Below are 19867 nucleotides of genomic sequence, written 5' to 3' on the forward strand. Positions count from 1 at the left end.
GACCGAAAGATGGCCCCGTCGAACAGGCTCGGCCCCTTCTCTTTACTGTCCAGCTCGGACTCTGCCTCAATATTTTTATTCCGACTAGCAAATATTTTCATGCTTTGTGTCAGAAGAAAAAACTAATAAAATTTTATTTAAAAATAACGACATAAATTGTGTATATATTTGTATTTTATTTAAAAATAACTGGCAGCCGGGCGCACGGTCGGGGCGACCACGTCCTTCGCGGCCGCCGTCATCTGCCGCCATCTCGCTGCGGTGCTCGTCCTGCCCCGCATCCCGGCACTCCGTGCGTCATCTGCCGTCCACAACGTGTCCGCCGCCATGGGCGCCGGGTGTGCGCTCTCCACGGCCGCCGTCTTTTTCTGGGCGTGCGTGTTCTACCTTTCCAAGGTGTACGAGCTCGGCGACACCCGCTGCTCATCCTGCTCGCCCATGTGCTACGTCTGGCTTGCCACGCGCCAGTCCCTGATGCCCATGGCGCTCGTCCCTGATCAACACTGTCCTAGGTTGGCGACGGATTGGAACGCAACAAGCTAGAGAATTTCCCATACCAGATCGAAGCATCAAAATTTCCGTTCAGAAAAAGGCACAAAATACTTCTAGTGCTAGGCTAGAAAAACAAAGTGACGCTAGAAAAATGAAGTCCAGTCCAAAGCTCAAGCCACCGGAACCACGGAGGCAATGAACCGTGAGATCATTGCACCGATCGCCGCACGTTCGGCGCACTGACTGGTGAGCAGCAGCCGCCCAATCTCGTAAGATACGGGCGCGCGGACTTGCTCCACGGACAGGCACCACGCGTCCCACTTGCTCATGGTCACCGACTTGGGCTTGTTGATGAGCACCCCATGACCTCGCGGAGCGTCTTCAGCAACGCAGTCCGGAGCACGGGCCTGGCGAGCACCTCCGCCGCGACAGCCCCTGAATGCCCATCGGCGTGCGCTCGTCACCAACGCCGCGGCGGCGTCCATCGACGTGCGCTTCTTCCCGGACTCGCACGACCTCTGCGCAGGCACGCTCGCCGCCGCACCGCTCGCGCACAGGCCACCGCGCCGCCGTTCCGCTCGTGCGCCGGCGGCTGCGGGCTTGAGCCAGCATTCTGCCTCGCGCGCAGGCTGCCGGGGCGAGCGGCGCCCTCCACCTTGCGCGCTGGCCGCCGCGGGCTGTCTTGTTTTGACGGAGTACGCAGGACTTGACGTCTATACACGTTTGCTGTATCTATACATGTACACGTTTGCTGTATCTATACATGTCTGACAGTGGGCCTATATAGGTGGAAGATGTATAAAATGGTATGGATGAATGAGAGACATAATTATAATGGCAGTTCTCTAAATAGACGAATTATAATAGCGTATTTTCAAACTTGCAAAATTGTAATGGTATTGATCCGAAAAAACCCACTTTATTTTATGATGACATGACATCTTAATGTTAGTAATAATATGATAGTGCTCTATTAAGCCTTTATCGAATTAAAATACAACTTTGATAGATTTTTTCTCCTATTACAAAGTATATAATTTCGTACTCATAAATCTATAGCATAACTAGTTTTTATAGTCTAACTGTTTGATTAGTTGGATCACCGGTTGATCCATACTTTTATCAAGGAATAAGTTTGGTTTCTAATCATAGCTACAACAATTATTTGATGGTGGGAATATTTGTTTCTTAGAAAATGGCCAACGGTTCAAAAGACCATAATATTGCATTTATTAATTATTTTTTATGTTTGAGAAAAAAAAAACAGAATTAAAAACACTTGGAACAACAGACACGAAAAAACAACAAAAACACCTACGAAGAAAAATAGAACAGAACTAAAAATTGATGACCAACACGGAAAAATGGAATAAAAAAGAAAACGGACACGGAAAACACATGGGGAACTAAAAAAAAAGACGGACACGGAACTGAAAAAGAAAACAGACACGAAAAAACTTATGTACGAAATAAACATTAAAAAAGAAAAGAAAATGAAAGCGAAGAAACTAAAAAGCCCTCAAGTTAGCGTATTATGGGGGATCGTCAAGCACATCTAGCAAAGATCAAGGGAGATCCCGTTGTTGCATAGCTCGGGTCAGAGCAAGGTGCCATCAGGGGTTCAACATGCAGTCTCACACAATCGCGCATGAGTGTCCTGACTTCTGAAGAATAAATTGTATACTCCCTTTGGTCGGAAGGAGGCGGGGCAAGGAAGGAGACACTGGGTGGGATCTTTCAGCAGCTTAGGCAACCTAGACTGAATGACACAAGAACCAACTTCAACGTGATACTGTATATATATGATGCTCTGACAACAATGGATACATGCATCTTGATTACTGAGCAGAGAAAAAAAAACGAGTTCTAGGTAACAAGAATTATTGCAATCCAACTTCTGAGAATCATATGTCAAGCACATAGACAGACTTAGTGGAGATTCAAGGCTAGCATATAACAAATCATCCGTTGCAAATTGGTGGAGTTGCACAGACGCTGTCAACTAACAAACTAAACTACTTTAGGATCTCCTTGACACTTAGGATTCACAACTACTGAAAGTGGGAAACATCAACTAGCATTTTTCAAAGCCGCTTGACAATAGAAGCCGACCCAGAAAATCATCAACTGCAGTTGCCAAGAATGAAACCAGGCATCATGAAACTAAGTTGCCAAGCATGGCAACCAACTCCTCCATAACAAAGGGGCAACTTCTGCTTAGATGCTTAAAGCCATCGCTGGCCACAACTGCCCTCAAATTTGCAGGAGAGCTGAGAAAATGGAAGCACACCTTCTTCAGTTCATGGCAATGGTGTTGCTCGGCTAGCGCCACGATGGTTGCTACCGTGCCCACATCGATGTACTCACACAGCTTGCTTTCACATAACAATTTCAGCCTCTCCATGTTGTATTTGTCTGCAGCCACCAGGAGGTGCTGAGACAAAACGTCTTCATCGTCGTCATCGTCGTCGTCAATGCCTCCCTCTTCCGCTTCTTTCATCAGTAGGTGCTGAGAAAAAACACCTTCGTCGTTGTCGTCTACGTCTCCCTCTTCCGCTTCGACGACTCCCTCTTCCACTTCTTTCGTCGTCTTTGTCATTGGGAATAAGTCGGTGTAAACGAAGTAGAGCAAAGCCTTGAACACCCGAGGTTCCATGTCCTCTATGTGCACCACACCTCCGGTGTCGCTCTCTTTCATCGCTCCAAAGAGCTCTGCACTGAAGACAGGCGAACGGGCCGCAAGCACGCACCTGTGTGCAGCGAAAGTCTCACCGGCGACGTCGAACACCACATCGGCGCCCTTCTCGGTCAGCAGGAGACTGCCGAGATGCTGGTGCAGGTCAGATGGGGGCACGGATATCCTAGCGGCCGCAGCAGTGGATTCCGGCGCCTCCTCCACGCGGAATTCGTTGGTGACGACGACCACATCGCACCGAATGGCAAAGGAATCGTCCCGGAGATGCTTCGACTGTTCCAAGTCTTCCCTTTTGATAAAGGGATGCCCCCAACCCTTACCGAAGCTGAAGCTACGCAGTTCTCCCAGTGTCAACGGCTGCTCCGCCACGACGCCGACGAAACGGAACTTGAACTGCGCCTCCACTGGCTTGGTGACGTTGTCGTGGAGATGAAGAAAGAGCGAGATGTAATCTTTGTCGTCTGACTTGTTGCCGTTGGGGTAGTAGCGAATGTGCCAGCGATGGCCGCCCACGGTGAACGGGAGGGAAGCGATGTACTTTCCTGTGGGGGTCGCAAGGGTGCGGGAGTAGCCATCGATCTTGAGGATGTGGTACCCACTAGCGATGTTGGCGACGATGGTGGAGGCAGACCGCGACGGCGCGCCGCCGCCAGCCATGGAGGACATGGCAAACCTGATTATCTCTCTCCCTTTCTGACCCAGCTCCCCTCCTCCCCCCACAAATCCTGTTGAGTTCTCTCTTCGCCGCGGCCCACGATTCACTGATTTCAGCTTAGGCGCCACTGCATTTTGTAGGGTTTGGCACGAAGCGGCGGCGGGGAAAGGGGAAGACACAGGCGAAGGAGGCGATGGGTCGTCGCCGGCTTGATATATTATAAATTCGATGCGGATGAAATTATAGATGGCCAACGGGCCGGCCCGACCCAACACGGCACGGGCCCATGTCAGGCACGGCCCGAAGGAGGTCGGGCCGGCACGGCACGGCGTGCCGCCCGGACCGTGCCCGGCTGGGCGTCGTGGCTGACCAAGGGCCCAGGCATGGCCAGCACCATTTTTTGGGCCGGGCCGGTCCAAGAAGGCACGGCCTGCCAAGCGTGCCAGGCTGGCTCGAGGCCCACAGAGAGAGGGAAGGGGAGAGCAGGAGGAGCCACGGGAAGCGGCATCCGTCGCCGGTGCGCTCGCCCTGGAGGCTGGAGGTGGGGCCGCGCGGAGAGGCAAGGAGGCGGCAGTTGCTGGCGCGCTTGAATCCGTCCATCGCCGCTTGAATCTGGCCGCGGATGTCGTGCCGCGCGCGAGGGAGACGACCATGCGTGCAGGGAGACGCCACCACGCGCGGGGAAGCAGCGGCCCCCGCTGACGCGCTCGCCCTGGTGGGGAGGGGGCTGCACGGGCGGAGGGGAGGCAGCCAGGGCGCTTGACGCCGGATCCGTCGGGGTGAGCGGAGAAGGGAGCAGGGCGGAGCTCGGGGTCGGCGTCCCCTAGGTCGGCGCGCTTGCTCCCGAGGGAGCCACTGCAGTCGAGGCCGATTCCCCCCGCAAGTGGCGGCGCTTCCAGGTGCGCCCGCGCGACGGTGAGGAGCCCCCCATGGGTGGCTGTGCTTCCAACCTTCCAGGGCGCGGCCGCGGCGAGGTGGCGAGCAGGTGGGAAACGAGTCCGTGACTCTGAGTGCGGCGCGGGTACGGGGACGGGGCTGCGCCTGCGCGTTGGGAGGGGGGAGTTGGGTTAGGGCGATGGGCCTTTTAGCAGGCCATGGCTTGCATCGGGCCGCTGCCGGGCCGACCGACTCAGGCCGGGCCGTGCCGTGCCAGCCCACGGGCCTGAGCAGCGGCCCAGGCACGGCCTGCTCCCTCGGGCCGGGCCAGCCCGGGCCCGCACGTCACCGGACCGGGCCGTGCTCGTGTCGGGCTAAAAAAGCGGGCTCCGTGCCGTGCCGTCGTGCCTCGGGCTACATGAACAACTATAGATGAAATTGGTGTACAAGCCTATTTTTTATTTCCTTAGACTTCTCTTCCTACCGCTGCTGTTGCCTGTTGGGCTCTTTTCTTCTAGGCCGATTTACATAGTTACACAAGAGCAGCCCAGTTTGAATTATTGGGCCAAAAGATGGGCCACGTCGATCAGGCTCGCGGCTCGCCCCGTCCTCTGTTTCGTCCAGCTCGTCTAGCTCGGAGCCTCGGACTCGGGAATCGCGATTCCAGCGGCGGCGGCGGGACTCTAGAGCCTTCCGAGTTCCTCCTGCGTCCCTTCAGCCTTCTCGTTGCGCACACCACAGGCAACTCGACCGCGCACAGAGAATCGAATCATGGAAGGAGGGGGTAACACCACGCCCTTCTACCGCGGCAGCACCACGACCCTCGCCACCGACCCTTCTGCTGCTGCTGCGGTATTCCTCTTCCTTCCCTTCTCTAGCCCCAGTCTCCACGCCGTGAGCTTGTTGCCTCCTCGCCAGGGGTTTGGATTCCCAACGGGTTTTCTGGAATCTAGGTCTCTGTGCTCTTTGTCTGGTCTTTAGATTAGAAAAGGAAAAAGTCTATCTGACCCCCTCAACTATCATACTTGGTCTACTTCACCCCCTCAACTATGAAACCGTCTGTTTTATCCCCTGAACTATCTAAAACCGTTTGATTAGAAAAGAAAAAAGTCTATCTGACCCCCTCAATTTTGTCTGTAATTAATTAGAATTTATCTATAACCAAGTTATACATAGTCCAATGAGTACGAAATTTTTACTATAGTTCAAGCATACAATAATTAGCGTACCATAAAAATTTTACCACAATTGGACCATAGAAGCTACAGCTATGAATTATTCTAATTAATTACAGACAAAATTGGATTTTCCAATTAATCTAAGGCTACAGTAAAAATTTTGTACTAAAGTATACCGTATTATATATTCACTATGTAGATCTACTCATGTGGAGTCCAATAAAATTAGATTTTTTATTTTATGATTTTTCTATGATTTACTATGATTTTTCAAAAATTCACCGAAAATAAATAAAAAAAAAGAAAATTCAAAACCACGGGTACTGTAGCAAACCCGCTGGTACTGTAGCAGACCCGTTGTTACTGTAGCAAACCGCCGCTGAAAACCGCCCCAGGGGTAAATCAGACGGTTTTAGATAGTTCAGGGGGTAAATCAGACGGTTTCATAGTTGAGGGGGTGAAGTAGACCAAGTATGATAGTTGAGGGGGTCAGATAGACTTTTTCCGATTAGAAAATATCGCTGTATGCCTGTATTCCTAGGGTAATCTCTTGTTGATATGCTATATGACTCTGTGCCGTTGCTTATTCCACACCGATTCAAGAAACAGTGGATCAAGACATGAGCCGTTTATGTTAATAATATTAACTGCAAAAGGGGCACTACGGTTTATCTGAGTGAAATCTCGGTTCTGATTTTCTTTTATGCTTCCATTTGTAAAATTGTTTATAAACTTGTGAGAGACAGATTCTGGCAGGGTAAGATTAAGCTTATATGTCCTCTGTGGCTTGAATTTTTTGTAACCGCCGGATTTTTTGCTGTGCTGTGTGAATTTCTAAGCACTCAACTGCCTACTACTGCATCTGATTTCAGCTGATAGTTCTGTTCACTGACCAAAAGCTGATTTTGCTAGCGAGCAGAATGGGGCACAGAAAGGGGATAAGGAGGCTGCCATCGATGCCGAGATAGCTAGGGTTAACAACCTACCAGCTCATAGTTCCTACGCAATACACCGCATGAAGGTGCTAAACAAACTTCGCCATCTGATGTCCATCAAGGTGAGCCTATCTGCTTTCTGAGTGAGAGATTTTCGGTAATTCTTGCAAATGTTGTTGTAATTTCATACTTCCTTTTAACAACTCTGTGCTGGTGTTATGTGCCATTGTCCTACTAAATGTGCCCATCTCATCAGTATAGCACATAGTTCAACCTGCTGTTTCATGTATCCTAGTTTTCCAAGAGTTGAATGTTGGTAAAATGCAGTAAATGTCGTGATTAATTGATGAGCATCAACATTACATTTACATATGTTTTCTGTAGAACTGGAAGCATCTTTGTGTTCTGTTTCTCATGAAGTTATGATCATAGTACAGTGATGAGCATCAACATTACATTTGCATATGTTTTTTGTAGAACTGGAAGCATCTTTATGTTCTGTTTCTCATGAAGTTGTGATGAGCATCAACATTACATTTGCATATGTTTTTTGTACAACTGGAAGCATCGTTATGTTCTGTTTCTCATGAAGTTATGATCACAGATCATAATATAAACATGAAGTCTAAGATCACAGAAGACAGAACAGTGAGACCCAGGAACGAATACAGACCTCAGAATTTTCAACCATCCTACAAATGAAAATGTCTCATGCCCAGTAGTGGTTGTTGAAATTTACTATAGTTGTGCTATTCATTTTCTTTCATGGTAATACGTCTTCATCATAGGCACTTGGCCTCTACGAATATATAAAGAAACTGATTAGGATGTAACAAGGGAATGGCCAATGTTTAATAATTGTATTTTCTGTCAGCCAAGTGGCAAACTTATGATTAGAAGTGTAAGCATGGCATTTTAGTATATGCTGTCCTGATTAGCCTTGTTTATATTAGTGAGGATAGGGCTGAAATTACAGAGTGTTCCACATCAAAATATATCAGCTAAACCAGTTGGGGGCGGAGGCAACTAGAAGCCTCACGTAATTTCTGTATTCTACCTAGTTCTTTCCTGTGTTATAAACTGCAAAATAGCACATCCAACGTATTAATAGATAAAAAAAACCAGTTGCCCTATTTGCACACATGAATAGAATATGGTTTCATTTGAGCATTATTATTGCATTCTTTAGGTTTTCCCTTTAACAAGAGCAGATTTTTTTAAAACCTTCTTTGACTTGTTTCCTTAAAACTCAAAATTGCTAAAGCCATTTCCATGTTTTCGGTTTTCCATTATTATGCAACGAAACTTATAATACTTATAACCAAAAACTTAAATAGCATAGAATCTGCTTATCTAGCCCTATGATCTGAAACATCACTTTCAACTTCTGGTGATGAGAAAGTTTTGTCCCTGTTTTTTGATTGTTTATGAAGTTTGTTTGACAATTCTCTTCTTCACTTCATACATTCCCCAATGCAGAGGACTACATCTCAAGATGAGGAACTTGAACTTCTTTTTGCAAGCCTTTCGATCTAAAGTGTATCCTTGATAAGCCAGTATTTTAACCCTGCTAGGTAACTTGAATTTTGATCATCCGTCTTTTTCATCCCTACAGTTCTGAATGTACGGAGCTTTTTGGTTCATTGCAGACCGGGTTGCTTCTGATTTTATGTCTAATTTTGTTTCATTCAGTCCAAAATTATCATCTAAGTATTTACTTGCGAATGATTGTATTTATGTGCAGGGGAGCCCACTGTTCTGACATCTCTAGTATTCTGTCGTTAGCTCCCATAACGTGCTTCCTATAGTTTTGAAGTGCAAGGAGATCCCGTTACTTCTCTGTATCATAGGTTGTTGGCAAACTTTGTGTGAGGATGTTACGTGCTCTGCTCCCCTGAACCTGGACGATGTGGAATGGTGAAAAAACTTAGTATTGTATTGTATGCGAATGGACCGTTGTAACCATAAGTGAACTTGCTGTCACGGACAAGAATTATTAGCTAAATCTTGGATTTGGTACTCTTCTTTTTTATTAGAAAATAATTTCTGGTACAAGAACAGGTATACCCTGCGGTAAACATTGTTCGTCCTTCCTGTAATCGGACTATCTAGAGCCGAATCGAGTTGTCATGCAGCGCAAGATATCACAAATAAGAGCATATCTAAGAGATTAGTCAAATCGTTTTCTAAAGGTAAATTTGGCTATTATTAAAGGAAAAACGTCTCCAACAGTAAATGACTATCTAAATTTAGTAGCTCTTCATCCCATCTCATTTGCTCTCTACTTTTGAATAGCCTACCTCACTAGCCATCTAACCGCTTAGTTTTACAGAGTCTGTTGGAGTACTCTAGTATTTTTCTATCAAATTTATTTTATAGAGTAGCTAAATCAGTAAATTTGGCAAGTCTTTTTGGCTAATTTTTTGAAGATGCTCTTAGAGTGAATGATTCATCCCCTCGAAAAAAGTGAACTACTCGTGCGAAATTCAAATGCAGTATGTTTCTTACTTTGTGGATAATTTCAAACTAAACGGCTTTTTTCGTAGTGATAGTTTTAGTAGAATTTTGAGTATTTTTTAGCCATTGTTTAGGAGGGCTCCTTGGAAGGAGTAAGAGTTGTTTTTGGAAAAGCCACTCTGGCTTTTTTGTCCATAAAAAACGACTCTAGGCAGCTTCTATTAAACCATTTGGTAGGGCTTCTCTAGAGGAGTGGGGCCGGAGAGAAGTCATACGACGCCTTAGGCCCTGTTTGGTTAGGTTGTGGCTTTGAAAAAGCTGCTGCGAACTGTGGGCTTTTGAAAAGCTGTTGTGACGTGTGCTTTTGGAGAAGCTCAAAGCCCTTCGGTTGCACCATTGTAATTTTTTGAAAAAGCAGCTATCTGTGTGTCCCATCTGTCACCCGGCTCCACTTGTCAATCTCTTCTCTCTCCCTTGTCTTCTCCAACGCGCCCGCGCCGGAGGTCCTTCGTTCGTCGGAGCATGGCCACGCCACAGCCGGAGCAGGACCCGCCCGCGCGTCGTGGCTGCACCCGCGGCCGCGTTTGAAAGCCCTAGTTTAGTTTTGGATAATTGATGAAACATTAGACTAGCCTTTGATTTAAGTGTGTGAATTAGAAAAGGTGGTCCCATCCAAGTGATTGAGCAAGATGAGGTCCACGGAGATGAAGATGGACATGTGTTGATGACGATCAAGCTCAACTTCGAAAAAAGAAAGAGAAAAATAAAAACCGAGAAGATCAAGACAAAGGTATAAGATAGGTTTTTGTTTTGCACTCAAGACATCATATAGGGTGTGAGTGACTTAGGATCGATAGCCGTACTATAAAGAGAGAAAATCTTTGGCTAAACGGTTTATCGAGTGCCACTAGGTGACATGACTCATGCATTGCATTTAGGAACCTAGTGTGCTAACTTTGACCCTTGTAAAATGCTTTAAAAAATGTTAACACACGTGCACACAAGTTCTACACTTTGTGGTTAGCAAGTTGGAAGCAAAGGTGAAGCGATTGTGGACTTAGAAAATGTAAAAGAAGAGATGGTCCACAACTGGACGCTGGCCGCGGGGTGACCGGACTCACCCCGAGCGTGTCCGGTCAATTATAGCATGGCGCGGTGACTGGCCGAAGAGGAGGAGTTGGGACCGGACGCTGGCCTAGGCTGCACTGGCGCATCCGGTCACTCTTTGGAAGGCGGCGCGTCAGGTGGAAGCTGACGTATGGTGACGCCAGCGTTGTAACTGAGCCGTAGTAAGGACCGGACTCCGTGGTATGGTAGCAGCGGTCTCCTAACGACGACGGAGTCTAGAGCGACGACGAGCACGAGGTAAGTGAAATGGCTGACAAGCGGGACCGACCAGTCAGTGGGGAAGAGAGGAAAGAGACGTGGCGCGATGCTGGGCCGAGCGTGAAGAAGTGGGCCGCGTAGTGAAGGAAGGGGAAGACGGGCCGCGGCAAGGGAAGGAGAAGCAAGCCTGCGCGGGGTTAAGGAAGAGCTGGGCCGGTGCTAGGGCAGAAGCCCATGTGGGAAAAGGCAGTGAGGGAGAGAGGGCCGGCCAGGGCAGCTGGCCTTGGGCCGAATAGGAGGCGAGAGGGAAAGAAAGTTTTCCTTTTCTATTTTCCTTTTTCAATCCAAATTTCAAATATGACCCAAATCAAATTCAGATGGGGTTCCAAACACACTTTTTAATTAAAAATAAAAATGACAAATTTTGGTAAGTTCTCAAAATAAATTTTATAACCTTTTAAAATTCTTTTATTTTCCAATTTCCTTTTTCCTTCTTTTCATTTACGTCAAAGCCAATTTCTAAAGCATTTTAAATTCATTTTGAATTTTGGATTCAACCACTCATTACAATAAATCAAATGCACCAGTATGTATGCACAACCATGTTGCTATGCCCTATGATAAATTTTAAAATAATGAAAATTATTATTTTCCTATGTTTCATGAGCACAAAAATACGAAATTAAATCAATGTAACTACATTTCCAAGAGGAGCAAATTTTAGGGTGTTACAATTCTACCCCCTTAAGATGAATCTTGTCCCTGAGATTCGAAAGACGTCAACTAGGAAATAGGAATACTTCATCTTTGGATTCTTCTTTACTTTCTCATATAGTTCCATCGTCTTGATAAAGATCCCACTTTACTTTGCATATCTATTGATCTTACTCTAAGTAACTTGTTAAACAGACTCCAAGATTATGATAGGTACTCCAGACCATGCCTAGGTAACTTTAATCACTAGGCCATTCTTTTCTTTGTAATCCATACTTATTAGCCTCCTACTTCATATGTTCACCTTCTAACGGAGCCTTTTCACTTTCTTGGTCAGAAAGAGAATCTATCACCAATCTTCAATGATTCCAGTTAAGTTGCCCGAACTTGGAATACAATTCTTAGTCCTCGGTGTCACCCGAACCTTCTTAGCACAATTCTCCGTTGCTAAGGGCATCGGCTGCGACTTCTACTTCTCCAGGTGATAGCACTTTTCTAAGTCATAAAACCTTGAAGGCTTCAATCCAACAATGATGTCACAAGCTCAAAACCATCTTAGTGATTATGTCCTGTAGATTCTTGTGATCCACCTAGATGTCACTTTTACTTCCAAAAAGATAGTACTTCCATGCTTCACAATGGATAACTCCAGATAACATGTTAGGAAATTCAACTCACGCTTCCCTAGCTGACTTAATGAACAAGCCACTACCTTTCTTCTAGTTTAAATACACATCCCCCACCTTGACAAGGTGCATCATTATAGATATAAATCTGTTGTCCAAACTAACTTAAAACCTTCTCCAGCAGCTCTACCAATATCTTGATGATCTCGGATAACTTCCCCTAAACCTCTGATAGAATTTTACTATACCAAGGAACTCCACGTCACTCTTACATAATTGGGTAGGTTACATCCAAACTCATCATTAACTTTCTCGAGTGCTTCTCCCTATTTTTACCATTAAAAATAACCTATCCCAAGAAGAGAACTTCCTTCAGCAAAACTCACTTGCTAACTCAGTAAAACATTGAGATGTTCTGAGTCTCCATTAAATCAACTATAGATGTCCAACATCTCCTTCCTATGCCAACTTATCCTAGGTATGTTGAAAATTAACTCCCAATTGATAATAACTTGAAGTGATAACCAATATGGGAGAATACCCGAGCTCCTTGATCCAACAAGTAACACATCTTTAGCAAAGATACAAACGCTTGATAGTGACTTCTCATCTAGAGACATAACCTATACTTTCAAGTGAAGCACCAGAACATATGAAACCTTCGTCTTGCAACTTCTTTACCTTGGCTACCCCCTTAAAAAAATAAAGTAGGGGACACAAGAAGGGTAGCTTGCACCTTCTTCTAGATGAGCTAACTAGTATCAAGATTTTCTAACATCCCAATGATACTCTTGTGTATGGGCAAGAACAAGAAACCTAAAATTCATCGCAAGATGAAAAATAGTAGCGCAGTGAAACAGCTGTAACTCTCATTCTGTTAATCCAATGAAGTTGTAGCTTATAGAACATTTTTCCAAATTCTCCACAACTTCCTTATAGAACATTTTTCCAAATTCTGTAGTTAACTTGGTCGAAAATAGTGCACAACAGAAACTACTCTAGATTCCAAACAGCACAGATGTATTGCCTTATGATTTTCGTATCTCCATAACCAAAATAGCTATAAGGCTAATTCTTGCGCTCAAGGAAAGATATGGAAGTCTACTATTGTCCAGGATTTTCTCATGATTTTTGGTAGTTCAAAAATAGAGATATAAGCCAAAGAGTGTAGGCTGCTCCGAAAAGACAGAATAGAGGAAACAGAAGAAAACCATAACCCAACTATTTATTGCACTGATCCTATACCTTAGGCCTATAAACTAAATAAAATTGTGGGAACACCCAACAAGATCATTGCAATCATTACTAAGATCCAAAACAAGCAAAAGCATAATGACAATTCAACAAAGCACTAAAGATGCACAATTCAATCATTAACTCATCTTGCGATACTATCGTCCTCATTATGCTAGGGGTAATAATCCTAAGACTCTTCTTCAGATTACGCAAGAAGGTAATGAGAAATAGTTATAAAAGCATATCAAATTAAGGGGTAAAGATGAGAACAAAGATTTCAAAATAAGCACAAAGGTAGAGATGAATAGCAAGGGTAGAGATATAGTAGAGAAGAAAATATCAAGGTTCATAGAGCAAGGATTTTATAGCAATTTCAAAACCTTAAGATGGCCGATTTCTAACTAGGCTTGCGTCCTACAGTCAGTATTGCTCTGATACCACTTTGTAGCATCCGGTTTTAAGGACAAAACCAGATACACACCATATGTGAGCCCAGGAAGTCAATTCTCACATATAGCTACAAATAAGGGTAATATCATAAGACAATGCTTATTACATAATGAATTAGTATAAAGAATACAACCTCAGAGTATAGACAGCGGAAAGATAACTCCGATCTTCAGGTGAAGACTCAACTTCTATAGGGACAACTGACTGGTTAATCACAAGCCTAATTCCTCCAAACTCTAGCAATCTGGTACCCTTCCGGGATTTTTATCCAAATAATTAAAAAATAAAGCAAGCGTAAGTACATGTCGTACTCAACAAATATAACATGGGGTTCATGAGGCTCAAAAGGCTGACTCTGGTTTAACTGCAATTAACTTTTAATTGTCACAATTTTAGCATAGGAGTAGCAACAAATTTATCACAAGCCCATATAAACGCATGATTAGGTAAACATGAATAATGAATAGCATAAACAGTAATTATTAATGAGCATCTTTATCATTAGTATCATCAGTGTTCATCATCTATTCCTTAAATGTTCTAAGGCCGCTCGTGGCCGTGAGCACGACTGATATACCAGTTTTACACTCTACAGAGATTGTACACTTTCACTGTGAGTCATGATTTACTCTTTTGCTCGATGCGGCCAACCTCTTGACCCACTACCAAGGAAGGTTAGCAGGGTTCACTATGAAGCCTTTCAAAGGTTCATCTAACAAGTTAGGGCCATTAGATTCACTCGGCAAATAGATATAGAGCCCCCCTTCCTGATGGCACAATGATGCGCAGCATATACTCATGGGGACAGAGGCCGCATTATACCCGATTCATAAAGTCATTCTTATAACAATAAAGGTAATCACTAACAAGCTAGAAAAGGTCCTTATACTGAGCTAAAGCTAGAGCCTTGTAGCCCTCATAGCTATATTGTAAGTCCCGAATGATCACTTACAGATAAGTCCTTAGGGAGAGGAATCTGAAGCATTTAGAAAGTAGCTAAACACTCCAGCCCCCCTATTTCCAAGTTGCTAAAAATCATATTTTAATGTTTATTGCATATACCATTAGTCAAGTTATAAGATCATGGTTGTAGTTGAGCACTAGTAGAGCTACCCAATGCAATACCCCATAGGTATCAAGGCATAAGTACAAAAGACTAGGATATCCTTAGTGGTAGTCAAGATAGACACATGCAGCATAAATTAAATGATTATAGGTGTATAGGAAACAAGGATGATCCCATGCTATACTTGCCTTAAACACCGATCCTTCAGTAAACTTTAATCTTCAACGTTCTTATTCTTCTTGATCACCACGTATATCTCACCGACTGGATGAAATCATAAAGCACCACACAAGCATCCTTTTCGTTCGGAAGGAGGGGTTGTTTGCCGAGCCCTCGGGTGTGAGCCTGGGTCGCTGGGTCTCGGCAAGGTTGCAGGAAGAGCCCCCGAGCCTCTGCATGGAGCGAGAGGGCGATCAAGAGTTCCCCTGGCTTTTCGTGCGACCCTCACGCATCCTTTTCGTTCAGAAGGAGGGGTGGAGGATGCCAGGCTACCCTCGGTGGGCGCGAGCGATGACACCTCCGGTGAGCTATTATCGGGTAAGTCCAAGTGGAGGCCTGTGCCCCATTCGATAAGGGTCAGCTAGCGGTCCAGAGACGCACTCCAAAAGTACCAAAGGGCTTCTCTAGTGGGTCCCAGGGCTATTCGATGGGCCCCGGGGGCTCAGCGCCTCCCTGCGGTGGGATCCCATTCGGAGACTTCCCTGTCGGTCTTGGACATGACTTAGGGCATCCCAAGCATTTGCTTGCTTGGGCCTTGGTCATGTACGGACTCGCCCATAGTCATTCCTGACTCTGTTTGTCCTGGGGCGGCTGTCGAAACCTTTGGGGGCCTAGCCTTCGAACCCCTGGACCGTTACAGGCTCGGTGCCATTTATCACGTTTTTTCTGAGCCTCCGAGTGCGAGCTTGGATTGCTTGTCTTCGCCCTAGGTGCAGGAAGAGCCCCCAAGCCTCCGCACGGAGTGAGAGGGCGGTCAGGAGTTCCCCTAGCTTTTTGTGTGACCCTCGCACATCCTTTTTGTTTGGAAGGAGGGGTTGTTTGCTGAGCCCTCGGGTGTGAGCTTGGGTCGCTAGGTCTCGACAAGGTTGCAGGAAGAGCCCCCGAGCCTCCGCACGGAGCGAGAGGGCGATCAGGAGTTCCCCTAGCTTTTTGTGCGACCCTTGTGGATCCTTTTTGTTCGGAAGGAGGGGTTGTTTGCCGAGCCCTCGGGGGTGAGCCTGGGTCGTTGGGTCTCGGCAAGGTTGTAGGAAGAGCCCCCAAGCTTCTGCATGGAGAGAGAGGGCGATCAGGAGTTCCCCTGGCTTTTTGTGCGACCCTCGCGCATCCTTTTTGTTTGGAAGGAGGGGTTGTTTGCCGAGCCCTCAGGTGCGAGCCTAGGTCGCTGGGTCTCGGCAAGGTTGCAGGAAGAGCCCCCGAGCCTCTACACGGAGCGAGAGGGCGATCAGGAGTTCCCCTGGCTTTTTATGCGACCCTCGCGCATCCTTTTCATTCGGAAGGAGGGGTTGTTTGCCGAGCCCTCGGGTGCGAACTTGGGTCGCTGGGTCTCAGCAAGGTTGCAGGAAGAGCCCCTGAGCCTCTGCATGGAGCGAGAGGGCGATTAGGAGTTCCCCTAGCTTTTTGTGCGACCCTCGTGCATCCTTTTCATTCGGAAGGAGGGGTGGAATATGCTAGGCTACCCTCGGTGGGCACGAGCGGTGACACTTCCGGTGAGCTGTTATCGGGTAAGTTCGAGTGGAGGCCCATGCCCCGTTCGATAAGGGTCAACTAGCAGTCCAGAGACGCACTCCAAAAGTACTAGAGGGCTTCTCTAGTGGGTCCCAGGTCTATTCGATTGGCCCCAGGGGCTCGATGCCTCCCTACGGTGGGATCCCGTCCGGAGACCTCCCTGCCGGTCTTAGACACGACTTAGGGCATCTCGAGTGATCACTTGCTCGGGCCTCGGCCATGTACGGGCTCGCCCATAGTTGTCCCTAACTCTATTGTCCTTGGGTGGCTGTCGAGACCCTTGAGGGCCCAGCCTTTGAACCCCTAGACTGTAATGGGCTCGGTGCCTAGTTCCTTCGTCTGAAAGGAATCGGGTGGGGGATATTTCCCTCCCCTCAGCTGACAACGGTAGGTGCACCTTTTGAGGCGGTTTTCTTGGGGAGGCGGAATGACACCTGCCGCTGCTGTAGTCAGATGCGACGCGGTGTCCGCGGATGGGACATAACAACGCGTGCGATTAATAAGGAAAAGCTGGGTGCATGGGTGGTAAAATTGGATCCGGATTAACTGTGCCAGATCTGAGGGAAACTTCCCCGATTTCATTGCTCATCCGTTTCGCCCCCTTCCTGTATAAATACGTGATGAGCCTTGCCCCTTTCCTCTTTACCTTGTCTGCCTTTGCTTTTGCTGCCCTCGAGCCGTTGCTAGGAACAGAGAGCGCCGGGGAGAAGAAGGGAGAAGGGAGAGGAAGAGGGGGATAGAGCGAGGCTTACCGCCATAGTCGCATTCCCCGCCGTACTCATGGCCGGTGCGGTTGTCATTCAGGCAGATCCTTGGGGTCGGTCTGATGTATCCATAGAGACGCTACAGTCGCTCGTCGACGACGACCTCCTCCACCTGGTTACCGACCCCAGCAGACCGGAGTGGATTGCTCCGGGGGGCGAGCCAGAGCCGAGGCCACACGATGGCTACGTTGTGAGCTTCATGTCCTTCCACGAGTGCGGTCTCGGCTTGCCGGTAGACCGGTTCATGTGGGCGCTCCCGTACTACTACGGCGTGGAGCTTCACAACTTCAACCCTAACTCCATCGCGCAGGTGGCCATCTTTGTCGCCGTCTGCGAGGGGTACCTGGGGATTGCCCCTCATTGGGAGCTGTGGCTCCACCTCTTCCAGGTGGGGCATACCACCAAGCCGACGGGCACGATGGGCACGAGGAAGGTGGTGAGGGTCGGCGGCTACACTCTCCAAGTACGCCAAGACTGGCAGCACCTCTACATCCTGGTGCAGCTCGCGTCGTCCAACCGCCACTGATATAACAGCTGGTTCTACCTCCGCAACGACGACGGCGGACTTCCCCCCTACACCGGGCAGGTCATGGAGAGCTAGCCGGAGAAGTGGAGGTATGGCGTCCCGAAGGAGGATCAGCCCAAGCTGCAACCACTCCTGGAGGGGCTGGAGAGGCTGCAGAGCCGCAGCCTTATGCCGGCTGTGGTCGTGGCTGCCTTCCACCGTCGGAGGGTGCTACTGCTGATGGCTCGGCAGCGGTGCCTATTTGACATGACACCGGATGAGCCGATCGAGGGCATCCAGATGTCTGCCGTCGCCCTGTCCGACGTGGAGATTCTATGTCGGGTGAGGGAGACGTTGGAGGGGAAGCTAAGGAGCGGTGGTCTGACCCCCATCGCGATGCGCCCATCATGGGGGTACCTCTCCCTAGTAAGTCACGCGCCGCTACAGCCCCCGAGGCCTCCCCGTTCCTCACCGTTTCCTATTCCCTTATTTGTGTTCGTCGTTCCTACAGGGGATGAGGGATGTGCGAGCCTCCCCGCCACCCATTCCTGAGGACACAAAGCGGCGGGCGATGAACCGAGCGCACGCCGAGGCGCAGAAGAAGAAGAAGGATGCCGAGGAGGCAAAGCGCATGAGGAAGATCCTTGAGTGCGAGGAGCTGGAGAAGCGCCACCGGCAGCAGAGGCAAGACGGTCTCCCGGTGGAGGTGTCTCCATCGCCATCACTGTCAATAGACTCTTCGGGTGGAGATGGTGAGAGCGAGGTGGGGTGGGGTCTCCTGGACCCTCCCTGACGTCGGGGCGTCGGTGAGCGGCCTGGCATCCCCAGGAGGAGGAGGAGAGGATGCCTCAGGGCCGGCGATCGCCCGCCTCGGGGCCAAGGCCGACACGCCCAAGGCACGGGCATTAGGGAAGCACGTCGTTAGCCTGGTGGGCTCGACGGCAGAGGTGGAGCAGGCGGTGGGGTTGTTGCAGGCGGCGCTAGAGGTGACCCAACAACCTCCGCAGAGGGTCGAGGTGGCGCTGGGGTCCATCGAGGGCCGGTCGGCACCGATGGACATGGGGGCCATGCCACCGCTGCCGCCATCGTCATTGCAGAGGATGAGGGGCATGGTGCAGAAGTGGTTGTGTCCCTGTTCGAGGTAAGTGCTTTGTCAGCGGAGTTCGTATCATCTCCTGCTTGCTTTCTAGACATATGCTGACTACGTAAGTATCTCGTCTTCAGCCGGAAGCGTCATGCGGAGGCGCCCACCTTGGCGCCACATAAGGCGCTCAAGGTGAGCCCCAGCTCCACTGCCCACTGGGTGGTGGAGGCGCAAGCCGCCATACAACGTGGCGTGGCGTTAGCGAGGGCCGACCCGAAGGAGCCGGTAGCCCAGGGAGAGGCTACCGAGGTAGCCATGGAGCAAGCGAAGGAGGAGGAGCCTACGCCCCACGAGGCCAAGGCCCGTGGGTCGGATGAAGCCGAGGCGCCCTCAGTCACCGAGGCCACCGAGGGTGAGGCCGAGGCCCTCCGGATTCCCGAGGCTGAGGCGACGGATGCCGGGGCGCCCAGGACCACCGAGGCCAAGGCGGCAGAGGCCGGAGCCCTCAGGACCACCAAGCCCCTAGGACCACCAAGGCCGGGGTGGCAGAGGCCGGAGCCCCCGGGACCACCGAGGCCGGGGTGGCGGAGGCCGGCGTGAGTGCGGCGAAGCCGGCGGCCCAGGAAGCGGAGATAGAGGTGGGGCAAGCCTTAGTGCTGCCCCCAATCCAAGGCCCGCCACCATCTCAAGAGAGCACCCGAGAAGTGGAGGTCCATTCGATCTCCTCCGACGATACTTCCCGGGGGAAGGAGGCAGCGGATGCCGAGGCGGCCAGCACCGTGGAGCAGCCATCTTCGACCTCTAGCGAGGGAAGCTCGGCCCTCGTGTAGGTACAACCCGAGCCCCATGGGTGGGATCACCCACGTGTCTTGTGGTGGAGCCGGGACGACCCTGAAGGGGAGCCCCTATTTGCTCTTGAGGACGCGGCCGAGGGGGGGCACTAGAGCAACTTTGAGCAATACCGCCAGCTGGTGGAGCAGTCGCTGCGGACAGCGCTGTCCGTCATGGCTGACGATCTGCCCGGCGTCGCCCAGGTACGCGCCTTCTTTTCTCGTGTGGTGTTGTCTTCGACCCGAGTTCTCT

The 19867-nt window shown here is 49.0% G+C and overlaps 1 protein-coding gene and 1 pseudogene across 1 annotated transcript; one reads left to right on the plus strand and one right to left on the minus strand.

Annotated features, from left to right (window-relative positions):
• Positions 1–2356: 2356 nt before the first annotated feature.
• Positions 2357–4020, minus strand: LOC136483856 (BTB/POZ and MATH domain-containing protein 1-like). Its single transcript, XM_066481013.1, has one exon. The coding sequence runs from the start codon at positions 3851–3853 to the stop codon at positions 2648–2650; it is 1206 nt and encodes a 401-aa protein (XP_066337110.1). The 5' UTR covers positions 3854–4020; the 3' UTR covers positions 2357–2647.
• Positions 4021–5290: 1270 nt separating this feature from the next.
• LOC136456833 (uncharacterized) lies at positions 5291–8850 on the plus strand (annotated as a pseudogene).
• Positions 8851–19867: the final 11017 nt, after the last annotated feature.

Source organism: Miscanthus floridulus, chromosome 1 (genome assembly GCF_019320115.1).
Source record: "Miscanthus floridulus cultivar M001 chromosome 1, ASM1932011v1, whole genome shotgun sequence".
Classification (NCBI taxonomy): Eukaryota; Viridiplantae; Streptophyta; class Magnoliopsida; order Poales; family Poaceae; genus Miscanthus; species Miscanthus floridulus.

Excerpts from the sequence above, each read along its gene's own strand:
- LOC136483856 (XM_066481013.1), bottom strand. The coding sequence starts at position 3,853 with ATGTCCTCCATGGCTGGCGGCGGCGCGCCGTCGCGGTCTGCCTCCACC.